This window comes from Talpa europaea (genome assembly GCF_964194135.1).
Source record: "Talpa europaea genome assembly, chromosome: 5".
NCBI classification, from domain to species: Eukaryota; Metazoa; Chordata; class Mammalia; order Eulipotyphla; family Talpidae; genus Talpa; species Talpa europaea.
In genome coordinates, this window is record NC_140071.1 from 1,341,917 (window position 1) to 1,364,496 (window position 22,580).

Sequence of the window (22,580 nt, forward strand, 5' to 3'; positions counted from 1 at the left end):
CATGCTCACACCCATGCACACACCGGGCCTGGAGGAGGAAGGCCCGGGCGGAGCCGCCTGCTGAGCTCAGTGGCCCCGAGCCTGCTGTTCTGGACCCCTAGGGTGGCGGGCGCTGCTGCTCAGGCCATGCCCCGAGGCCTCCGGGGCCTCTGGCCATGTCCAGGCACCCGGCAGTCCAGCAAGGGCTCTGAGCAGGGCGGCGTGTCCCCTGCGCCTGGAGTGGCGCTGCTTCCGCTGAGGCAGAGGGTCCCCCACACCCAGCTTTCCGGACCCCTCCTGCTCCCATCCCTTCCCACCTCCCAGAGCTGCGTGAGTCCGGCGCACGCGGGTGGGCACATCCCCTAGAAAGTCCGGGCACAGGAGGAGGCCCAGACCCCGCGTCCCTCAGCGGCCTCCCCACCCAAAGGCGGCAGGTGTCAGGGCCCTTGGCAGGGGGGGGGCGGGGGGGGGGGTACTGGCCCTGAGGCTGGGGCTTCCCCAGGGCGCACAGGCAGGAGGCGCTGCTCCCTCCTCCCCACGACCCTCCTCCACCCTCAGGGCCAGGAAGGGGCAGCCTAGCGGCCTCCTCCGGGGGCCCCACCCCTCCCGCCTCCTCCCTCCCCCTCCCGCCTCCTCCCTCCCGCTCCCGCTCCCCCGGGCGGGCCGCCTCCCAGGCGCTCCCCCTCCAGCTCCCCGCCCTCGCCCCCCAGCGCTCTCCCACGGGGGAGGGAGGGAGGGAGGGGGGGTGCCCGCCGCCCCGCGCCGCCCCTCCGCCCCGCGCCCCCGCGCACCGGCCCAGTATAAGCTCCGCGGCGGCGGCGTCGCGGCGGGAATCACCGGCGAGTGCTGCGCCGGCGGCCGGGCGGGTCCCCTTGTCCGCCGGTCCCCGGCCCCCGCCCCCCGGGCGCCCCGCCGAGGCCGCGTCCTCCCCGCGGGGCCGCGCCGGCGCGATGCGGGCCCCGGGCTGCGCCGCGCTCTGGGTGCTGCTGCTGGCGCAGGTGGGCGCGGCGAGCCCCCTCCCCGGCGGGCGGCTCCGGGCCCCGCGCCCCCCGCGCCCCCCGCGCCCCCCGCGCAGCCCGTCTCACCGGCTCCCCTGTCTCCCCGCAGACACCTGCGCGCGCCCCGGGACCCGCCGCGCCCGCGCCCCCGAGCGCCCGGCCACCTCCCGGGTCCGCGGAGCCGCGCGGCTGGGCGGAGACGGGCGGTAAGTCCGGGGGTCTGGGGGCGTCGCCGCTCGCCCGCGCCCACCGGGGTCAGGGGCCGGGCCGGGCGGGCCGCAGCGCGGGGAGCGGGCTGGGCTGCCGGCCGTGGCCGCGGGGAGGGCGCACGAGCCGGGGGCGCGGCACCGAGTGACCATCACAGGCTGTGGGGGAGGCTAGATGTACGGGGGACCCCGAACTGTAGCCATGTCTGCGTCAAAGCAGTTTGGGGAGCACCTTGCTCTTGTCTGCGCCTCCCCGCGACCCTCGCTCCTGCCTGTTAACCCGCTGCCCCCCGCCCGGGCTGACCCGCTGCCCCCCACCTGGGCCGACCCGCTGCTCCCCACCTGGGCTGACTCGCTGGCCCCGCCCGGGCTGACCCGCTGCCTGGGCTGACCCACTGTCCCCAGCCTGGGCTGACCCGCTGCCCCCCGCCCGGGCTGACCCGCTGCCTGGGCTGACCCACTGTCCCCAGCCTGGGCTGACCCGCTGCCCCCCGCCCGGGCTGACCCGCTGCCCCCCACCCGGGCTGACCCGCTGCCCCCCGCCCGGGCTGACCCGCTGCCCCCCGCCCGGGCTGACCCGCTGCTCCCCAGTCCGGGCTGACCCGCTGCCCCCCGCCCGGGCTGACCCGCTGCCCCCCGCCCGGGCTGACCCGCTGCTCCCCGCCCGGGCTGACCCGCTGCCCCCCGCCCGGGCTGACCCGCTGCTCCCCAGTCCGGGCTGACCCGCTGCCCCCCGCCTGGGCTGACCCGCTGCCCCCGCCCGGGCTGACCCGCTGCCCCCCGCCCGGGCTGACCCGCTGCCCCCCGCCCGGGCTGACCCGCTGCCCCCGCCTGGGCTGACCCGCTGCCCCCGCCTGGGCTGACCCGCTGCCCCCGCCTGGGCTGACCCTCTGCCCCCGCCCGGGCTGACCCGCTGCTCCCCGGCCGGGCTGACCCGCTGCTCCCCAGTCCGGGCTGACCCGCTGCCCCCCGCCTGGGCTGACCCGCTGCCCCCGCCCGGGCTGACCCGCTGCCCCCCGCCTGGGCTGACCCGCTGCTCCCCAGTCCGGGCTGACCCGCTGCCCCCGCCCGGGCTGACCCGCTGCTCCCTGGCCCGGGCTGACCTGCGCTGGTTTGCTGGACCCGCCCCAGGGGCGCAGCCGCGCAGTGCTGGTGCCTGGGCGGGGCCGGCGGCGGTTCGAGGCCCGCGCGGGCCGCTCCGCCCTCTGGCCCGCCGCCGGGACAGTCCGGCCCTTCGCGTGGGTTTTGCTCTGGGCCGCGCGGGGCCGTGCGTTTCGCCCGGGAGGGTCCGGGGCGCCGGCCCCCGGGAGGCGGCAGCTGCGGTCCCGCGGGCACGGGCCGGTGGGCGCCGCTGGGGAAGAAGAGGAGTCGGGCCCCGGCGTCTCCCCGCGGAGCGACACCCGCCGTGCGGGGCGCGACTCGAACTCCTGCCCCGCGGCCTCGTCTCCAGGCAGTGGGGACAGTGGGGTCAGTGGGGTCAGTGGGGTCAGTGGGGACGGAGACGGGACTCGTCGCGCGCAGCACGACTGTCCCCGCGCGGCCGGTCCCTGCGCGGCCCCCGCGACGCCGCCAGAGGGCGCCAGGCCCGCGCCCCGTCCCCAGCCCCGCGCCGGGTGTTCGCGGCCCGGGCGCCCGCGCGCAGTGTCCGGCTGGAGGCGCGGCCCCGCCAGTGTTGATTTTTTTTTTTTCTAACCTTTTTTTTTTTTTTTTTTTTTTTTTAATAGAGGCATGCTTCATTTATTTGTTTGCTGGTTTGTTTGTTTGTTTTTTGTTTATACATGCACTGGGTACAGTCAGCAGCGCGGGAGGGTGAGAGAATCCACCAGAGCCAGAGCGGGGAGCAGAGCAGGCAGAAGGACCGAAGGACACTGCTGAGGGGAGCAGCGGGCGGCAGGAGAGGTCTGCGCGCCATGCGGGACCCTCCTCCGGTGGCCGGGGAGCAGCTGGGGACCGAACCGGCGCCGCAGAGGCCGCGGGCAGCTTCGCCACCCAGCGCTCAGCCGCCGCGCCCCGGGGAGGCCCCTCCAATGTTTAAGAGATTCTGGAAGAAGCCTGGTCCTGAAGTGGGCGGGACCCCGAAGGCGTCACCTGCCGGCCCCTCCACGGCGCCCTCGGAGGGACCTGGGGGGTCAGCGTCGCCCCGGGGGTGCGCCCCCGCCCCGCCCCCCCCCCGCCCCGCCGGCCGCCCCCCCCCCCGAGACCGCGCGGGCCGCTGCAGCCCGGACAGGGCTGACCTCGGGGGCCAGCGCCGAAGGGAAGAGCCGCCCCAGGGACGTCGGGGCGGGCGCGTCCCCCCCAGCCCCGCGGGCGCTCGGGGTGCCAGGCCAGGCCGGGAGGCTCGGCGGGAGCCGAAGCGCCGTCGCTGTCGGGAGCAGGAGCAGGAGGCTCGGGCGCTGCCCCGCGAATTGAGGGAAGCCGCGAACGTCCAGCCCGGGCCCGGGGGGCGGTGCTGGGGGGCTGGACACGCGACGTCCGCCCGAGCCCCGAGCGCCCCGCCTCTGCCTCTGGGGTGGCGCCAGGCCGGCGCGGGGTGTGCGGAGCCCGGGGCGCGCAGCTTTCTCCGCAGCCGCGGGCCGGGCCGTGGAGGGACCCTCGGGAGAGGCTCGCGCGCCTGTGGGCGCCGTCGCCGGGAGCGGATGGGCGAGTGGGGTCTGCGGGGGCGGGGCGCGCAGGCTGGGGGCGCACAGGCAGGGGGCGGTGCTGGGGGCCGGGGGGAGGGGGAGCCGGGGGTGCAAAGGCTGGGGGGTGGGGGTCGGGGGCGCGCAGGCTGGGGGGCGGGGGTCCCCCGGGGCAGGCAGGCCAGGAGGCGGGGTGGGGCCGGGCACGCACAGGTTGGGGGGCGGGGCGGGGCGCGATCTGCACGCGGGGCGCCTCCTCTTCTGGTGATTAAGATGATCGCCCCCCTCCGAGGGGGTGGCCTCACAGGGGCCGGGCCAGGCTCCCCGCCCGCGCCCCCAGTCTGAGGGGGGTGACCCCCCAGCCTGCCTCTCTGCCTCCGTTTCATGAAATAAGCGTTTTGAAACGTAAACCTCATGTTCCCGCTGCAAAACCTGCCCCAGCTCCCTGTGTTTCAACAAACTCCTTTCAAACTGCAGTTTTTTGTGTGAAAACTGGACCTGATGCTAGTTTTGACTGAGCTTGAAGCCGACGGGGGCGGCCTGCGGGCGAGGCGGCCAGGGCGGGCCGGGCCCAGGCTTGTGAATCAGGCTGCAGTGCCAGGGGCCTCGCCCACGAGCCGCAGAGAGAAGTGCTTTCTGGCCAGTTCCAGGTGGGAATCGTGGGCCTGGGATTTCTCTCTGGAAGGGATGTCCAGTCACTGCACCGCGGTGCGGCCCTCCCCGGCGCTGGCGCATCTCCGACTTCTGGCCCCCAGAGCTGGGCCGGGCTCCTCCTCAGCTCTCCCCTCCAGCCCCATCCGTGAACTCCGCTGCCCCTCACTCCCTCGCCCCTTCACGCGCAGCTTGTCTCTGCTGGAGGCCGAGCAGTGTCCCGGTGCCTGGGCCACCTCTCCCCCATGCCGTGCTCCCTCCTGGGTGCTGGGGCTGCCGCCAGTCCCCGCAGTGACCCGTGCTCAGTGAGTGCCACAGCGGACAGTTCGCTGCTGTCCAGACAGAGGCCCTGAGCGGGTCGCTGGGTCTCGGCGCCCCCATAGCTGGTCCAGCCTGTCCCGGCTGCAGTGGCCGCTGATAGCGTCCTAGTGCTGAGACTCACCCTGGCCACCAGGGTGAGTGGCCCTGCTCCCTCTTTTCCAAGTGAAACAGGAATTGATTCCAACACGTGGCTGCCACACCCACCTGCCCGCCCAGCCACCCTCTCCGCGAGGACTGTCAAGTCCCCCAGCACCTGCAGGCTGTCCGGCACAGGACCCCCTCAGCAGGGACGCTTCCCTGGCCGCAGGGGTGCTCAGGAGAGCCTTGCACCCACCCTCTTGCCCTGGGGAAGTGGAAGCCAGGTAGCCCAGGCCCTGGCCACCCTGGCACACGCTGGGGCTGCAGTGCGGGCCCAGGAGACACCCCCAGCCACGGCCCTCTCCGCTGCCCGAGCCAACACGGGCCCTCCAGTGTCAACCGCAGTCACCTGCCAGGGCGGCACGGGGGCAGCGATCACCTTGGCTCCAGGGAAGCCTGCGGGGTGCTGCTCGTGACACCAGACCTGCTCCAGGGAGGCGGTTTCCCCCGACACCCCAAGGGAGCAGGCCCAGTGCCCCGAGAGGACCCCACATCAAGCATCAGACAGGTTGGCGCCTCGGAACCTGCTGGGTCCAGGGACGCACACGGTCTGAGGACGAGGTGTCCGCGTCCTGGCCTGTGGGCTGAGGAGAGGGCATCGCCACGTGCACCACTCAGGACCGTCCATCTCTCAGGGAGCTCTTCTTGCTGTCTGGCCTGGCCAGCAGCCTTGCAGGGAGCCTGGCGCCAAGCCAGCCATGACTGGCGATCAGGGGATAACTGCAGGACAGACCCCCCAGAGTGGGCACAGTTCTGAAAGCTCCGCTGACCAAGCTTGACCTGAAATACTTGCTCTCCCAGCCCTGAGGAATCACCCGGGGTCTGAGAGGGCCGCGAGGGGGGTGGGATGGCCTGGCCTGGCCTGCAGCCCACCCTCTGCTCTCCACCTCCTGCACTGCCCAGGACAGAAACACTGCCCCTGACTCCCGCAGCCGCAGCCCCATAGCCCTAGAGGCTACTTTTTAATGGTGCTAATGGGCGCTAAAAGGTATGAGAATGGGAGATAAGGATCGTGTTCTAGAAGGCGAGAAACCCCTCTGGAGAAGATGGTCCCGGGGTGGTGGTGCCCAAGACTCTGAGGGGTCACCTGTGGCCTCCCTACTTCCTGCAGAGGAAGACGGTCACGTGTCTGTGGCTGCAGCGCCGAGGCCACCCCCTCGCGGGCACCTGGGGATCCCGTAATTCCTCGGGGTTTTCTTGATTTTCTGTTTGCTCTCCAGTGGGGACCCCCCCACCAGTGGGTCTTCATGGTTTTCATTGGGAGCAAAGACACGCAGGCCTGGGTCCAGATGTGGGCGCCTGGACCAGATGCGCCTGCACCTTCAGTGATTTCACAACTAAACACTGAGACGTTAAGCAGCGAAGAATGCCCGTTACGTTTTTCTTTTTAGCCATTTTTTGAAAACCTAATCCTTATGTTTAGGTTTCTTCCTGCAGCGAGGGTGTCGTGGGGAAGTGGACTAAGGCGCGGGGCGGGGAAGTTCCTGGCTGCTGTGATGGGTGCCCCGGGCCGCTGCCGGGTCTCGTGGCCGCTCCGTTTCCCTTGCGGGAGCGGGTTTGCTGGGTGGTAGGGACACCTTCAAGGGCCGCAGCCGTGTCCCTACTGTCCCCAAAACACCGTCTTCCGGCCCCTTCCCCCGCCGGTGCACCGGGCACCCCTCCCCCCGCCCAGCTCTGCCCCGGTGTGCGCCTTGATCCTCGGAGCCCCAGCCTGTCCGGAATTCGGGGGTGACCCACTGCCTCCCCTTTCCTTTCAGAGTACGAGCTGGTGACGCCCTACGAGGTGGACGCCCGCGGCGGCTACGTGTCCCTGGACGTCGCCCGTCCACGGAGGGGAAAGAGGACGCTGGCCCCACCGGGCGGGGCCCCGCTGCACCTGTGGCTGAGAGGGTCCCGGCACGACTTCCACATGGACCTGAGGGCGTCCAGTGGCCTGGTGGTCCCGGGGCTCCTCGTCCAGACGCTCAGGAAGGGCGGCGCGCGGTCGGTGCAGGCCCTCCCCCGTGAGGAGCTCTGCTTCTTCCAGGGCTCCCTGCGGTCCCACCAGAACTCCTCGGTGGCCCTGTCCACCTGCCGGGGCGTGGTGAGTACAGCCGGTGCCAGGGCGGGGTGGGCGGCCAGCGAGGGTGGCGGGCGGTCAGCGAGGGCGGGTGGCCAGCGAGGGCAGGTAGTCAGCGAGTGTGGCCAGCGAGGGTGGCGGGTGGCCAGCGAGGGTGGCAGGCGGTCAGCGAGGGTGGCAGGCGGTCAGCGAGGGTGGCGGGTGGTCAACAAGTGCGGGCAGCCAGCGAGGGCGGGCTGCCAGTGAGGGTGGGTGGCCAGCGAGGGAGGGTGGTCAGTGAGGGCGTTGGGCGGCCAGCGAGGGCGGCGGGCACCTGCAGCGGTGCATGAGCTTCTCCACAAGGTGGGCCGTCCAGGCTCCCAGGCTGGACCAGCAGGACGGTGCTCTGGGTAGCGCTGCTCTGAGGATGTCCCACTGTCCCAGGCTGCGTGGACACCGTGCGCACGCCAGTCTGTGCTGCATGTGCTCTGGACAGCAATGGCCACACGGGACCTGAGAGTGCACAGGGCACTCCACGGACCCGGCTGCCACATGCCCCGGGCCAGAGGCGTCTGCGTTTGAACAGCATAGTCGTGTCCGCGGGTTGGCGGCGTGAGACACTGCGGGGAAGCGCCTGGCCTCTGCCATGGTGGTGGCGCCTCTGCCCACTGGGGTGTCCATTCCAGCGGGTGGTGGGCATCCGTGGTGGGCACCACCTGGGAGGTTGCCCTGCGCTTGGCAAGCCTCTGTGCCTGAGTGTGTGCCCACAAGAGCTGGCCTCGCATGCGCCCTGCAGCCGCCAGGGAGCTCTAGACCTTGTTTATATTCGCAGAGGCCACCTGCGAAGCCGGGGAGGCTGTACCCCCGTGCAGGGCACCCCCATGCAGAGCACCCCCCTGTCAGGGCACCCTCGGGCAATAAAGAGCTACAGCCCAGAGCCAGCTGCACTTCTCACTGAAATGGGCCCGGTGGGCAGGGATGTGGGGGAGCAGAGGGTGAGTGTTGGCTGTCCAGGGGCCACGGGGGGGGGCACATTCTGTGGCTCAGGAAGCCACCAGCGGGGTCTTTTCTATCAGGATTCTGACTTTCAAATGCCCCCTTTACATATCGTGTCGTCACGCGTCTATTACTTGAAAACCTTCGGTGATCTGTTCCGTCGCTCCCCGCACCCCCCCGCCCTTCGCTGCCTCCAGTAACTGGGGCGTCTGCTCGGTGCTCAGAGGCTGCCCCTCTAGAGCCGGGCCCGGGCCCCACCTGTGGTCTCCGGCGTCAGCTCAGAGGACTTGATGTTTCCTTTTATTCAATTTTCATTGAAATTCAGGGCCCACCGTCTTGGATAGTGCACATCTAGAAGTTTCCTCTGATGAGAGACTTCAAATGCTGCAAGAGTCGGGCCTACAAAAGCCGTAAATAAAGGACATAACAAATAGAACAACGAATTCACTGACGTAAAATAAGAACCCATCCTGCTCTGACGTGAATCCCAGCGGCGAAATTCTGTCTCGCCCTGTAATCCCTGCCCCGGCCGTTGCATGAGCCAGTTTCGTGACTTTTTTCAGTCGTCACCGAGTTTCCATGAAGCATCCCCATTTCGGTCTAAAAGCCTGATTTTGGATTTCCTAGGTTTTTTATTTTTTTTTTTTGGTTTCATAATCACATTGGCTCACTGTTTACTGATTCGTTGGTTCTAAATTTATTTTCTGAACAAGTCTTCTCCACGATCATTCATTGCATTTTTAAAAACTTTTCAGTTAATACTTTGCTTTCATTGTATTTGATGAGGGAGGGAATCGTTTCTCTTACGAGAAATTCAAAGTCCGGTGGGTTTCGTCATTCTTAAAGAATCAATTTACATTTTTTTAATTTTCTCTGTTGATTTCCTGTTTTCAATTTCCCTGATTTCTGTTCTGACTCTTATCATGTCTCTGATTATTTTGAATCTAATTTGCTCTTCTTCCGTCAATTGTCTCAGACGAAAACCTAGATTTTAGATTTTTCTTCTTTTCAAATGCGTGATTTCCGCATGTAAATTCCCCTCCAAGCACGTTTTCATTGTGTCCCACGGATTTTGATACGTTGTGATTTCATTTTAATTTAGTTCAAACCGTGTTCACTTTCTCTTGCAATTTCCCCTTTGGTCCGTGTGTTTAGACGTGTGTGATTTACTCTCTTCTCACTTGGGATTTGCCGGTTGCCTTTTTGTTACTGACTGAGGTGAATCTTGCCGTCTGAGAGCGAACGTTGTGTCGCTTCCTTGCTTTCAAAAATATGAGGTTCCTTGTGTGGCCTCGCAGGAGAACGTTCCAGGGGAGCCTAAAGAAAGGCCCCGTTCTGCTCTCGTCTTGGGCCCTGACGGTGGCTACAGCCGCTTCCCTTCCCAGTTCTTTCAGCCTTTGCACCCACGGGCGGGTGCTGTGCCGCCGACCAGCCCAGCGGCGGCGGGAGATCGAGACAGTCTCAGGGATTGAGTGAGAACGAGCGAAAGGTGGTCGAAGGAATTAGGGCGAGGGACAAGAAAGAATGACACACGGACACACGCAAGGGAGAGTGAAAATCTGAGTGCAATTTATTGAAAGTATCATGCTCCTTTTACACATCTTCATAGACATCGCACAAGGTTGCTTTTGTACATTATGTGGTTAATCATACACCAGACCACCAAATCATTACATGCAGTGAAACATAACGAAGACAATGTGCACTAAATCTAGCTTCTGATCATGCACAGGCGTCGATGAATCAGGTACACACCGAGACCTCTGCAAGAGGGCGCCTTTTTCTCTACGCTATTCATGACCTCTAGGTTTTTGGTAATTAACCCTAGCTTGAGTCAACTACTCAGAATTCTCTTGTACTTAGGATCTATGTTGACCTACATATTTTTGTTACTACTGTGACTGTTTATACAGCACAACCTAATTCTAGGCTCCCCACACCCACCAGATTCCTAGTGCATTTTCCTTAAGCAGTCAAACTAGTTTTACAGTCAAGGTGTGACCTCAGCATATTGAGCAGGTTATTGAAACTCAATGCTTTTGTCTTCTAGCAGTTATTTTCCATAGAGTTAAAAAAGGGGGGACACTTATAAATCCCCTCGGGGACTGCGCCTGTCTTAGGTTGTCAGGAGTCACAAACCGAAGGTCTGTTCCTGACCTTACCCGTCATTGGCTGACCAGTCCAGCGCACAGGGGAAGCGGGTCTTACGTCCTCTATTTGTGAGCATCCACAGTACAGCCACTCTTTATTTCATCCAATTACTGGCGAGCAATGGTGGCAACAGTGGTATTGCCAGCCATGGAGGCAGGAGCCGCCACGGTGCTGGACAGACAGGGGATGTGCTCCCAAGTAAACCTTCTTGATTCAGTGAGGAAAAAACTTTCGTAAGAGGAAACATCCGTCTTCCGTGATTTAGCTCATCTTTGGCTAAACTCGCAAACTGGGACGCCGCGTGCTAATGGGGTGACTTTTTTTTGTATTTTGCAGTAACTATTGATGATCAGAGGATCTCAAAATATCGGTCTCATCAGTGATCATGATCTTAATTCATGATATTAAATAATTCATGATATTATTTAAGTATATTTAAATTATTTAAACGTGGCGCATCGGGAAAGACTAAGAGTATGGTGCTTGCCTCCTTTGCTGGTGAGACTTTACAAGTCCTCTCGCTGCCCAGGTCACTCTGGTGTGAGGGTCCCTGTTTAGCCGCCCCCTTCAGTGGGGGCTTCTCTGGCACAGCCGGGATGCCGGCCGACTCACCGATGGCTGCCCGGCTGCTCCTGGGTTGGTGTAAATGCAAAAGGGCTAAGCAGAGCGGCCCCAGCCATCCCTACCGTGCCACTGTCCCTCCCCTTGCAGACGCGCAGTCCCCAGGAACCCTTCAGAAGCCCATGTGGCCGCCACACGACCCAGGCATGAATTCCAAGGAACCAGCCCCAGGAGGCCACCCCCCACGGTGCTGAGAGCCTCATGGTCATTTACCAAGCCCCCCTCCCGTCTGACCCCCAGTCCCCAGCAGGAACCTGGGCCCTGCTGAGGCCAAGCACCCACCCCCCAGAGCTGTGTCTGGCAGTTTCCCAAGATCTAAGGAATGCCCCTGTGCTTGTCGCCCCCACGGTGCACGCTCAGACTCCCACAGGCCAGGTGGCCCCCGAGCCTCCTGTGGGGCACGGTGTGCAAGGAGCCCCGTGGGATCAGCCACAGGCCTGACCAGTGCCAGCTGGAGCAGAGCCCGCGAGGGGTCTCAGAGCCGTTCCAGGGGCGCCCAGCCGTGCTGAGTCATCACAGCACGCAGGGTGCAGGAGAGGGGCTCCTGGGCCTCTCTGCAGGGAGACCTAGTTGTGCCCTGAACTCATGCCCTGTTCCATAACACAGTGGGGGGGACCCAGCTCACTGAGCCACACCCCAGGACACACGTGTCTTTCAGGCCACAGGTTGCTATGGGGAGCAGCACAGAAGGTGCGAGACGAGGGTGGGCTTCCCTGCACGTCCCCCCACAACTCTCTCCCGGAAGCCACCATCCGCCGTCCCGCCCGCTCCTCCAGGGAAACTGTGAGTGCAGACGCCTCTCCAGGGAGCTTCCGGGCCGCTGCCATGTGACACACGCCCTTAGCCGTCTGGGGCCCATCCGTAGACCCGACACATGCTGGCTCCGGGCTTATCCTGATGTTTCCCGGGGAGGTGACCTTGAAGATGTCACTGACTGACCTTCCTCTCCACTTCCTCACCACAGAGGACAACACGGCCGCCGCTGCACCAGGTTTGGTGTTACTCAGAAAATGGCCAGGACAAGAAAACCTTGATGATGAGCTCATCTGTTTAGTAGCTCTGTCTGTCCCGGGGTCTAGTCACACTTTCAGAAGCCCGAGTTAATCGGCAAGTAGTGTCGTCACGTCTTGTTTTCATCGCGCTGGGCCGTGGGTGCGGAAGCTGTGGACGGGTGACCTCGAGAAGCATCGCGAGGGCCAGACCCAGGCCCTCGACACTCTGGCCTCTCGGTGTTTCTGGACACGGCGCCCCGCTGTCCATCACTGTCCAGAGTCACGGGCCTGTCACCTGCTCCCTGCCAGTTGCTGTCCAGCCCCACGTGACCGTCGCCCCACTGTCCCCCGAGGGCATCTCTCCCACGTAGCTCCTGCTGCTTCCAGCGTCTTACAGCGCGGAGACATGTCCAGTGCTTCATAAACTGGGGTCTTCCCTGCTTCCTTCATGTCGTGCCTCGAAGGACCTCCCTCGCACGTGGACCTCCTGGGACACTTTCCAGGGTTAATTCTGGGTCAGTCCAGGTGATTTCTAAAAGGCGTCACGTGACCTTCGGGTAGGCAGCGTCTCGCCCGCCGATCGCCCTCGCCGGCTGTGATTTCTCTCCCGTGTCGGACCTGAGCCTCCCGCGCCGCACCGCGGAGCCTGGTCCGGACTCAGTCTCGCGCCCGCCCGCCTGCAGCTCAGAGGCCTCTCCCGGCTCTCGGCCGGCACCCAGGCCAGCCACGTCCGGGGGTCCGCGCACCCACAGGCAGACACCGACCCCCACACCTCAACGCACGCCCTCCCTGCTCACGGAGGACGGCCTCAGTGCTGCGGGGGCGGTGTGTGCAGGGGGGCGCCCAGTTCTCTGGAGGGAGATGCAACCCCCCACCCAGCGCAGTGATGTAAGCAAGACCAGGGAGGACTCGCAGACACGACCCACTCCTGCATGGAAGATCAGTGAACACAGCAGGGACCGAGCACCCCCAGTGGAGCCCCCACGGACCCCCCAGATTCTAGAGCAAGGCAGTGGCTCCGGGAGAGGGCCAGGGGTAGGCCTGGCCAGAGGGCCCGGCGGTGCGGTGCGGGACGGAGCTGGGCAGTCAGTGGCGCACTGCCGCAGGCCCCGCCCTGACACGGAGCACCCCAACCCACCGCCCGTGTCACCCCAGCAGGACTTCTCAGCGATGCCGGAGGAGGCCCCGGCGGCCACTGGGGGTAACTGCCTGTTCTCTCTCTCTCCAGTCAGGCATGATCCGGACGCAGGAAGCCGACTACTTCTTGAAGCCTCTTCCTCCTCACCTGGCAGGGAGCCACAGCACCTTGGAGGGGGGCGAGTCCCCCTCCCACGTCCTGTACAGGAGACCCCCCGGGCCCCGGGCGCCCCAGGGTGAGGTCCCCAGGACAGAGGACCAGCCACGCCCCCTCCCGTCCCACGAGCGTGGGTGCCCACATGGGGCCGCCAGCCCCACGCACCCGCAAGGACAGCCCTTCTGTGGGAGGCCCCGGAAAGGTACGTGAGGCCACCCCTTCTGGACGCTGGGGCTGGATGACTGTCGCCGTGCGCTACTTACTGGGTCACTTGGCTAAACTTAGACGATTCCAGAAAGAAGCTGCCGCCTGTGAGCTCAGGGCGGACGTCGCCCGTGGCACACGGTGGACAGAGGCAGCTGCAGCACAGGCAGCCAGGAAGGCGGAGCCGGCAGCCGGCCTCAGGCGATGCTGCCCCTTACTTGTAATGGTACATTCTCGAGGGCTAGAATTGTTCCAAGCCACATCGTTTTCCCGAGGAGGGCGCTGTGTCCGAGCGCATTCCAGCCTTGGCTCCCCAACATCCCGGCACTGCCTCTGCTGGCGTCACCCCCTGCAGCTTGTCACCAGGCCTGTCTGCATCCTTTCTGTCACAAGCATTTAGCAGGTGGTGACGCGCTATTTATGTTCTATCTGGAAACCTCTCCTCTGGCAGATTCAGGACAGTTCAGTGTGTTCTGGAACCCCCACGTCCTTCCTCCTCACCCCCAAACACGCTCACTCAGCAGAGACACTGGGCAGTGCTGCCCTCTGTGGAAAGCACCGCCCCCCCCCCCCGCTTCCTCCCTGCAGGTGCCAGTGCAGGGTGCAGGCGGGAGGGCCAAGGCCAGCCGTGCGTGCAGGGCAGTGAGTGATTCTGCTTGGGGTGCTGCAGAGGGGGGTGAAAGGACTCACCAGAGACAGAGTGGGGAGCAGAACAGGCGGATCCACTGAAATCCACTGCAGAGGGGAGCAGCGGGGAGTCAGGAGAGGGCTGCTGCGCCCTGTGGGTAGCTCCCTGGCCGGGGATCAAGCTCAGGCCGTGGTTGCCGATAGCTTGATAACCTGAGACTTAACCCCTGCGCCCCCAGGGAGACCCTCAAAGTCCATTTGTAAAATTCAGTCTCTACGTAATAAGTGGTCACGTTGTTGGCTTTGGGGCTGCAGCCTGACCCTCTCCCAACCCCCCACAGACAAGCCCCAGACCCCCGCCGAGGGCCAGCCCCACTCCCGGCGCAGGCGATCTCCGCTCAGGCCCCTGGGAGGGGCAGAGCTGAACGTGGAGACCCTGGTGGTGGTGGACAGGCAGATGACGCGGGAGCACGGCCACGAGAACATCACCACCTACGTGCTGACCGTCCTCAACATGGTAGGGCTGCGTGCTGAGGCCGTGGGGGGCACCGTGTGTGTGCGCGTGCGTGGGCATGTGCGTGTGCGCGTGGGTGAGACGTTCTGCTTCGTCCTTGTGAGCTCACGCTTCACACATAAGAAATGTCTTGTCCATGAGAACCCTTTGTTTTTACTCTGCCCCGATCAAAAGCCATTTTTTCACGAATCAGACAATCAAGGGGCAGGAGAGTCTGACCCCGTCAGCCCGTCGGGGTTTGTGGACACTGATGTCTTCCCTTACCGGAAGCCTGCGCGGCGCCGAGGGCCGGGGAGAGTGCCCTTCTCCCTGGGGAGCGTGACCGGCCTGGGCCTGCCGCCCGCGAGGAGCTGGGCTCCGGCTCCGCGGACTCCGTGGCGCGAGGTTTGGGAGGGAGGAAGCCTTGTTGCTGCAAAGCGAGGCCAGAGAGGCAGGAGGCGCTCACGTCCAGCTCCCGGGTTGAAAAGAGAGTAAGGTTACGTGGGGTCGGGGGCCGGGGCTGAGAACAAAGGGGTGGAGTCTCTGGCTGAGGCGTGGGCTGAGGGCAAGGCGTGGACGTGGACGTGGCGAGGCTCATTTCCTGTCACGGGGCAGGGGCAGGGAGGGGCGTGGCGGGCGCTCCTCTGATGGCCGCGCTCTCAGGGGCCCTCGCCCGGGCGGCCGCCTCTCCCGCTCAGAAGTGGTCCCTTCCGCTTGCCTGGGCTGGGCCTCTCGCTCAGACGCCTCCAGCTGCCGCGGACCAGCACAGCGATGGACGATGAGGCCGTCTCAGGGTTGAGAGACTGCGCAGGGTGGTCAGGGATTCGATGAATAAATGACACACAGACACACTTCAAGAGAGTGAAAATCTGAGTGCGTCTTTATTAAGCTAGTGGTCAGTATATATATGTTTTTCTAAAAGCATAGGAACAGTGAACATCAAAGAGATCAGTTTGCTCATAGGCTTAGCTTAATTGACAGGGCAGTGATTTATGTCCGAAGTTATATCTGGACCTAGCCTCATTCCTAATTGGACAGGCTATAAATTCTTTCTACTGTTTTATATAATTATTTTCTAGTTGCACTAACTATCATTTTTACTCATAATTAATTGTCATGGGTGAATTTATTTTATAATGCAGTTAATATCAAAGGTACTAAAGTTAAGCACATAATAGAAAGATTATTAAACTAACAATTCTATTATAACACAGTGTTTAGTAATGTTTCATTTGCATTAGCCTAATTATTAAATTATGTATGTTTTTTAATTAGCAATCAATGACCAGAAAAAGGAAAGATTTTAGAAAGACAGTTGTAGCAGAATAAAGTTTGTGGGCCTTGAGAAAGCGAGATAAGGTTCCAGGTGGTCAGCATTTCTTTTAATCATCTTTGTGGCAGCTTCTGGTGGTCATTATTTATTGGCAGGCATTCGGCTTCTCTGCATCTTAGGGAGTTTGCTGTTCTCCCCCTGCGCGCATGGTTCCTTGCCCACGCCGGACCTCAGGGACCATGGCAACAGCCATTAGCCCTGAGGGTCACTGCAGGGGGGGGGGTGCAGCAGGTCCCCCTTTCTTTTTAGAACGAAGTTGGTAAGCATACATGTCACACTGGATGCGGTAGATGGACCTGTGAAGTGAACGGACACAGAAGGGAATAAACAAACAGAGAAGCAGGACAAGTAGGGAAAGAACAAGGAGGGAGAGAACAAGATGATACCAGTGAGTAGGAGTTAAAGATTGGAGAGTGGAAGCCAGAGAATGGGCAAAGGAAGAGACTGAAGTATCTAGGTGAGATTTACTGACAGCAGAGATTTCAGACTGAAGAGATGCAAGGTCATGAGAGAGGTCATTGTCATGCCAGATGCCCAATAGGTGATGTTTAGTAAGATTGCAATGTAGAGAGGAATTATAACGCAAAGGTGTAACACAAATGAAACGAAACTGAATGTGGCAGCGAGTGGATAATTGCTGCTTAAGCAGCTGAACTTCATCTCCAATGGCAATAACAATTTCTTCCAGGGCATTTATCTTTCTTTCTAACTTGTAGTCAATGTCCCGCTGCACAGAGAGTGCCATGGTCACATTTTTGGTAAGGTCATTTACAAAAGAAGCTGTCTTAGCTTCCTGAATTAAAGCAACAGAGGAAGTAGCTACGGAGGTAACCAGGGAAATTAGAGCAGCAATTCCTAGAATAAGGGTGGCAATAAAACATTTAGGACGAAGAAGAACATGTACTTCATCTAAAACTTGCATGGCAGTATTATCATACCAAGGCATATCATGTAAATCAACAGGTAACATAAAATAGGGGGGTCTTTTAAGTAAGACTACAACAGGATACAAATGAACAAGAGAGGGGATAATACAATTAGTAACAATGCAGCCAGAACAATGAATGGAGTAAGAAGTCCCACGCAATTGAATGCGTGTAGCTGAGGCGTTCCCCAGAAGTATAACGAAGGGGTATCCAACGTAGGCACGCACTGGGATCTTATCGGTGTCCTGTCCAGGTTGTTTGAAGTGTACATCATTAATGGCAGTGAAAAGACGAAAAAGTTTAGGCTTTATGACAGAGCTTTCTGTTCAGGGAACCGGGTTATTCAGTCCTGTCAATGGAGGCAAGCTTTCTCATCATTTTCAGAGATTTCTGGAACCCTACGAACAAAGCAGCAGTTTCTCCACATTTTAGTTTAGCTCTATGTCAACTTCCTGGAAGAATTGTACTCAAAGCCACACAAAAGGTTAGCTCTGCTAGAAAAAGAAAAAAATATATATATCTATAACATTGTTGTAGAGTCTGGTCAGTCAAAACAAGAAAACTTTGTTGAATCAAGGCAAGATGTAAAAAAACATTTTCAATGTTATGCCAAACAAAACAGTAAAAATCAGGTGTATTTCCAACAGTCTATACAGTCCTTTGTAGAAAGATTTTTACTCTCAAAAGTTTATCATTTTGAATCAATTGAGGCCTTTTGTGTGTGTGTGTGTGTGTGTGTGTGTGTGTGTGTGTAGAAACAAGTCCTGCAGACATTAAACCATTGAAGTATATAATATTGCAAGGCAACAATAATCATTGACAATTTACATACATATCAGGTATTGAAAGATTTTGTTTAAGAAAACCAATGTTAACATTTTTGTACATATTAGAGTTTTTCCATTTTCCCAAGTGACAGTGCTTTCCTTGTAGTGTAACTTTACCAGGTAAACCAGATAGGATAAATTTATCTAATGTCCTTCCCAGGAGGAAAGGGAGAAAGTTTGTGGAGTGTCTCTAAAGCTTTGCTGAGGTTCCACAAAATTTCCTTTAATTGATTAAATGACAGGCTACCAAATTTTACTTTAATTAAATGTTTGGGAAGCTGTGTCATAAATACTAGAAAACAGCAAAAACAACCATATTTAATCTCTATAAAAATTCTAGCCCTAAGTGATAATATTGACAATTAAATCATAACCTTTAATTGTCATCTCAAAAACCTTAGTTCTTTAGACACTAAAAGACATTATGTACCCAACATTATTAACCTAGACAAGGGCCAAGATTATACCCAATGCTAGTGTATAAGTACATGTTTTGAAACAACCCATTAGATTATAACTCAGTTACTATTAACCAAAAATTATTTCAGCTAATGTGTTCCCAAAACACTAAAATAATATAAATCATTTGAGTATACAAAATTTGTTTTCCTAAAATTCCTTTTTCAGATGTTCAACACTTTACTTAGCTTTGTTACTTTTAATTCCTTTAGACCTTTTAATATTTGTTTTAACACTTATCACTTTACTTTTAAGACCATTAAAATATCTATTTTTAATACATGTTTTTTTTTTTTTAAACACACATTTCACATTACATTGATTTAGGATTGTCACATCTTTCATTAGCAGTAAGGCATTATAATATAATACTGTCATCTCTTTGAACTAGATGACTTAAATGTGAACACACAAGGTAATATGACATTAGAATTTTTAGCTTTTACAAATAGGTGCAAAAAGTAAACCTGAAAGTTTAGTTGTAGTTTTAGTTTCTGTTATGACTGGAATTCCATTTTGCATGGCTGTTAATAACATAATGGCACATACCTAGGTTTTTACAGGCTGGCTAATAAAGAAGCAATTAGGCAAATCAATAAAAACAAAAAAAATCAGAGCACCATATAGATACTATGTACATTTTTCACATACATGTGACTCAGTAGGAAAGACAAAAGTACCTTTTATACCAGAAATTTCTTTTGAAATAAACACATTTAAACAAAGTATTAATACTTAACATAACTGTAAGGCATATATGCTTTGAATTATATTATAAAATTTAAACTAGTTTTTGTTTATTAAAAAATTGTTTGATCAAGATGTCAAGATTTGTTTTGTGATAATTTATAAAGGCGCCATCTATAATTAGTCCTCCGGAGGTAAAAAACAAAACAAACACAAAGAAAGACAAACAGAAACAGAGATCTCTTGATATACATTTAAAATTTTGGCCATGTGCATATATTTTGAAACATAGTTATTTTATCAATATGTGTGAAGATACTGAGGTTTTTAATGAGTTAACAGCTAAAATCTGTACACAGAATAAGTGTCTAATCTTAATTATTACCAAAGACCTTGGGCTCGAGACCACAGCAGTCATGGCAGTTTTTACTAACTTTTTTGATAAGAAAATATTTTTGGAGTTTACATTTTTAAGAAATGATTTTTTGGCTTTAGGTTGTTAACACATTATGTCACTGGGAACGGCCATATATTAAAACATAAAAGAACACTAATTTTGATAACAGAAGAGGTAAATTTTTACAGTCTGCCTGTAAAATTTGAGGTTTAGAATTTAGCTCAAAAATGTTTGTATTATTACTTTATGTTTTACCAGGTTAGTTTGTTTTAACAAGAAACTTAATGTTTTACAGGTCCCATAAGTAAAATTAAAAGCTTTTATTCAACCAATAAGCATTCTGTATAGCTTGTTAGCAGGTCAAAAGTAACTCAGCAGTTTTTGCCTAAGACAATGTAGATTTTAAAATCAGAGAAACACAGGGAAATGGAACTTTCTGGTAGAATGAACCAAAATAGTTATTTAAGGTGGATAATAGAAAAGTTCAGTCCTCCACAGCAGGAAGGTAGTAGAGACCTGTCAGTGATCCCAACACTGGAGAAAAAGTCCAGGCAGCTGCTTGTTGAGATCAAGGGCAGCCCCCACCAGCCCACTGCAGTGGGTTTATACTATTTTAATAAAAACTTTTTATTCATATTATAGTCATATAGTCTCATACACTCATATTTAACCATTATCACTTTAACAATTGTGAATGAACTTTGAATTTATAAATGCCTTATTTATCTATTTATTTATTTTTAAAGAAACAAATGGCAAAACTCCACCAGGGGGAACCTAGCCTCCTCCCCAAATAATTAACAGGAAAAGATTGGAGCATTTTTTTGTTTGTTTGTTTGTTTGTTTTATTTAAGATTATGACACATTATTTCTTATTTGTTTTTGAGTTTTTATTTTTATTTCAACAATTTTAGCCAAGTTTGAGCTGGAAATTTGGGCTGGATTTTGGAATGGTCTCATAATTGGGAGCCGATGCCTCTGCAAAGAGGTCAGTATTGGCTCTAGAATTAACTTTTGGCTTTTGAAAAACAGTTTCACTATCCCAATAATCCTGATCACTTTTTCTAATACTGCAGGCTATTTTTTCTTTTACCTTTTGTTTTGCATGTTTTATTTTTGCCTCCAGCCAGGCAAAAACGACCTATTTGTTCAGGCAATTGTTTTATTAATATGGGGCTGTCAGCTGAGTCCTCTTTGATGTTATTTAGGGATACAGACAGCCATAAGTTTTTGAGTTTTTTATTTATTTTCTCTAATTCAGACCCTTGATCTAGTGCCACGGGGGAAGCATTTAAGGGAACTTTCATGAACAAGATTTTTATGTGATGCAGTTGTAGGTTTAGTAACGACTGGGAAAAGAGTGGTGGCTGGGCGGGAGAGCAGAAATTCCTTTAGAGAAACGCTGTATAGAAGGTTGATCAGGATGATATACTGCCGAAATTCCAGAGGAGGAACCGTCAGTAAAAACAACGGCAGCTCCATGCAGAGGCTGTGAGGAAATAATTCTTGGAAAAGTAAAAGCAGTTTCCGTCGCAAATTTTAAAATAGGGTGCTGTGGCAGGTGGAATTTGACCTGACCAGGAAAATTGAGCAAGGCTATGCCCCAGTCATCATCATTTTGAAGCAGAAATTCAAACTGTGTTTTAGTATATGGGACAGTAATAGTGGCAGGAAGCCTGGCAAACAATTCTTTAGAACATGTCAGCCCTTTCATTATGAGAAATGCACACATAGATGTATAAGATGTGACCATTTTTGTTTGATTGTGTGCCAAATAAGTAATTCCCATGGTGATGAATAATCAATTTGAGAAACTCTAGCTTCAGAAAGTTTTTGTTCAACCAAATGCAGTTTTGAAATGGCCTCGGGCGTCAAGGACCGAGGTGATTTAGGGTTAGGATCTCCTTGTAAAATCTGGAAAAGAGGGTGTAAATCACCTGTAGTAATTTTAAGATAAGGACGAATCCAATTAATGTTTCCAAGCAATTTCTGAAAATCATTTAATGTGGAAAGTTTATCAAGGCGGATTTGAAGATTTTGAGTCATGATGAAATCATCATGAATGGTTTTTCCCAGATAGTTAAGTGGTCTCTCACACTGAATTTTGTCAGGAGCAATGACAAGACCAAAGGAGGTTAGGTCAGTAATTAAACATTGTAAAAGCGTTTCCACACCTTCCTTAGAGGAGTGGCTCAGGAGAATGTCATCCATGTAATGAATGATATATGCATCAGGAAATTTATGTCTGGTAGCTTGTAAAGCCTGATCAACAAATTTTTGACATAAGGTAGGAGAATTTTTCATGCCTTGAGGCAGGACTTTCCATTGAAAGCGTTGCCAGGATTGGTGAAAATTTGCAGAGGGAACACTGAAGGCAAACCGAAGAGAATCATCAGGGTGAAGTTTAATGGTGAAAAAACAGTCCTGCAGATCAATAATTACAATATGATTTTGTTTTGGAACAGCTACAGGGGAGGGGAGGCCTGGTTGAAGGGCTCCCATGTCATGCATAGTGTCATTAATTGAGCGGAGGTCCTGAAGTAGCCTCCATTTTTCTGACTTCTTTTTAATTACAAAGACAGGAGTATTCCACGGACTGTTAGAGGGCTCTAAATGCCCTTTTTGTAATTGGTCAGAGACAATGTCATGTATAACCTGGATTTTGTCAGATGTAAGGGGCCATTGAGGTATCCAGACAGGATCATTGTTTTTCCAAGCAATTTTATCAGCAAATAAATTTTCCGCAATGGCCCCTAAGAAAAAGCCTGTTCATCAATTAAATCAGGAGCGGTGAGAGTTAACCCCATAGATTCCATCACATCACGCCCCCATAACGAAAAGGGTGAGGAAGGAATCACATATGGCTGAAAGAAACCAGAATGCTCATTCATTTGCCAATGTAAAAGCTGAGAGCTTTGAGCTACATTGTCTGCCATGCCTAAACCAATTAAAGTAGATGAGGAATTAGTAATGGGCCATGAAGGGCATAGAATTCTTGTACTTCTTTTCCTGCTTTTTTCCAGGTTTCTAGTGATAAACTGTCTTCTTCTGGAAACCATGGGCATACCCATATTATAAATTCATAAAGTTGCAACAAAGCTTTTTTATTTACTTTAATACCACGTGTTTCAATCATATTTTTCAGTATAGAAAGGAAAAGATCTCTGTTTTTGGTCTGTTGTTGACCCATGACCTCGTGGTGCTTTGTTCACTCACACAAGATCTTTATTTCAACTGTGCTGTCCGGCCCGTGTCCCTCGCGGGAACTTGCGGAGGCGTCTTAGCTAAGGTCTGTCCGTATAAACCCCGGACCAGGCTGCTCCAAGGAGCAGATGACCGTTATGCCTTATGACGTCCTCCACGGGAACCGCGGGTGCAGCCCACTCAGACTCCGTAGCCCTAAGGCTGTGGAGCCGTAATCATGCACTCCCACACACACTCAGCACCACGAGTATGTTTTCAAGTTTAGAAAAACTTCTCACTGTCTCAAACTGATCACCCTTTATCAGCGAGCTCCGGACGCCCCAGTGAGGATTCTATCCCTGACTGTCTAAAAAAGAAGGGTATTTTAGGAGAAATTCACTCACACACTCACACAAGAAGGAGATAGCTTACCCAACGCAA

The 22,580-nt window shown here is 55.8% G+C and overlaps 1 protein-coding gene across 1 annotated transcript in view; it reads left to right on the top strand.

Moving 5' to 3' along the window:
• Positions 1 to 929: 929 nt before the first annotated feature.
• ADAMTS16 (ADAM metallopeptidase with thrombospondin type 1 motif 16) overlaps positions 930 to 22,580 on the top strand; it is a gene marked incomplete at both ends in the record, with an annotated part of 54,743 nt that continues 33,092 nt past the window's right edge. Inside the window, 5 exons of the mRNA XM_084233884.1 lie at positions 930 to 977; positions 1,087 to 1,183; positions 6,669 to 6,994; positions 12,938 to 13,082; positions 14,176 to 14,351. Of these exons, the coding sequence (XP_084090010.1) occupies positions 930 to 977; positions 1,087 to 1,183; positions 6,669 to 6,994; positions 12,938 to 13,082; positions 14,176 to 14,351 (792 nt within the window). The remainder of the gene's footprint in view (positions 978 to 1,086; positions 1,184 to 6,668; positions 6,995 to 12,937; positions 13,083 to 14,175; positions 14,352 to 22,580) is intronic.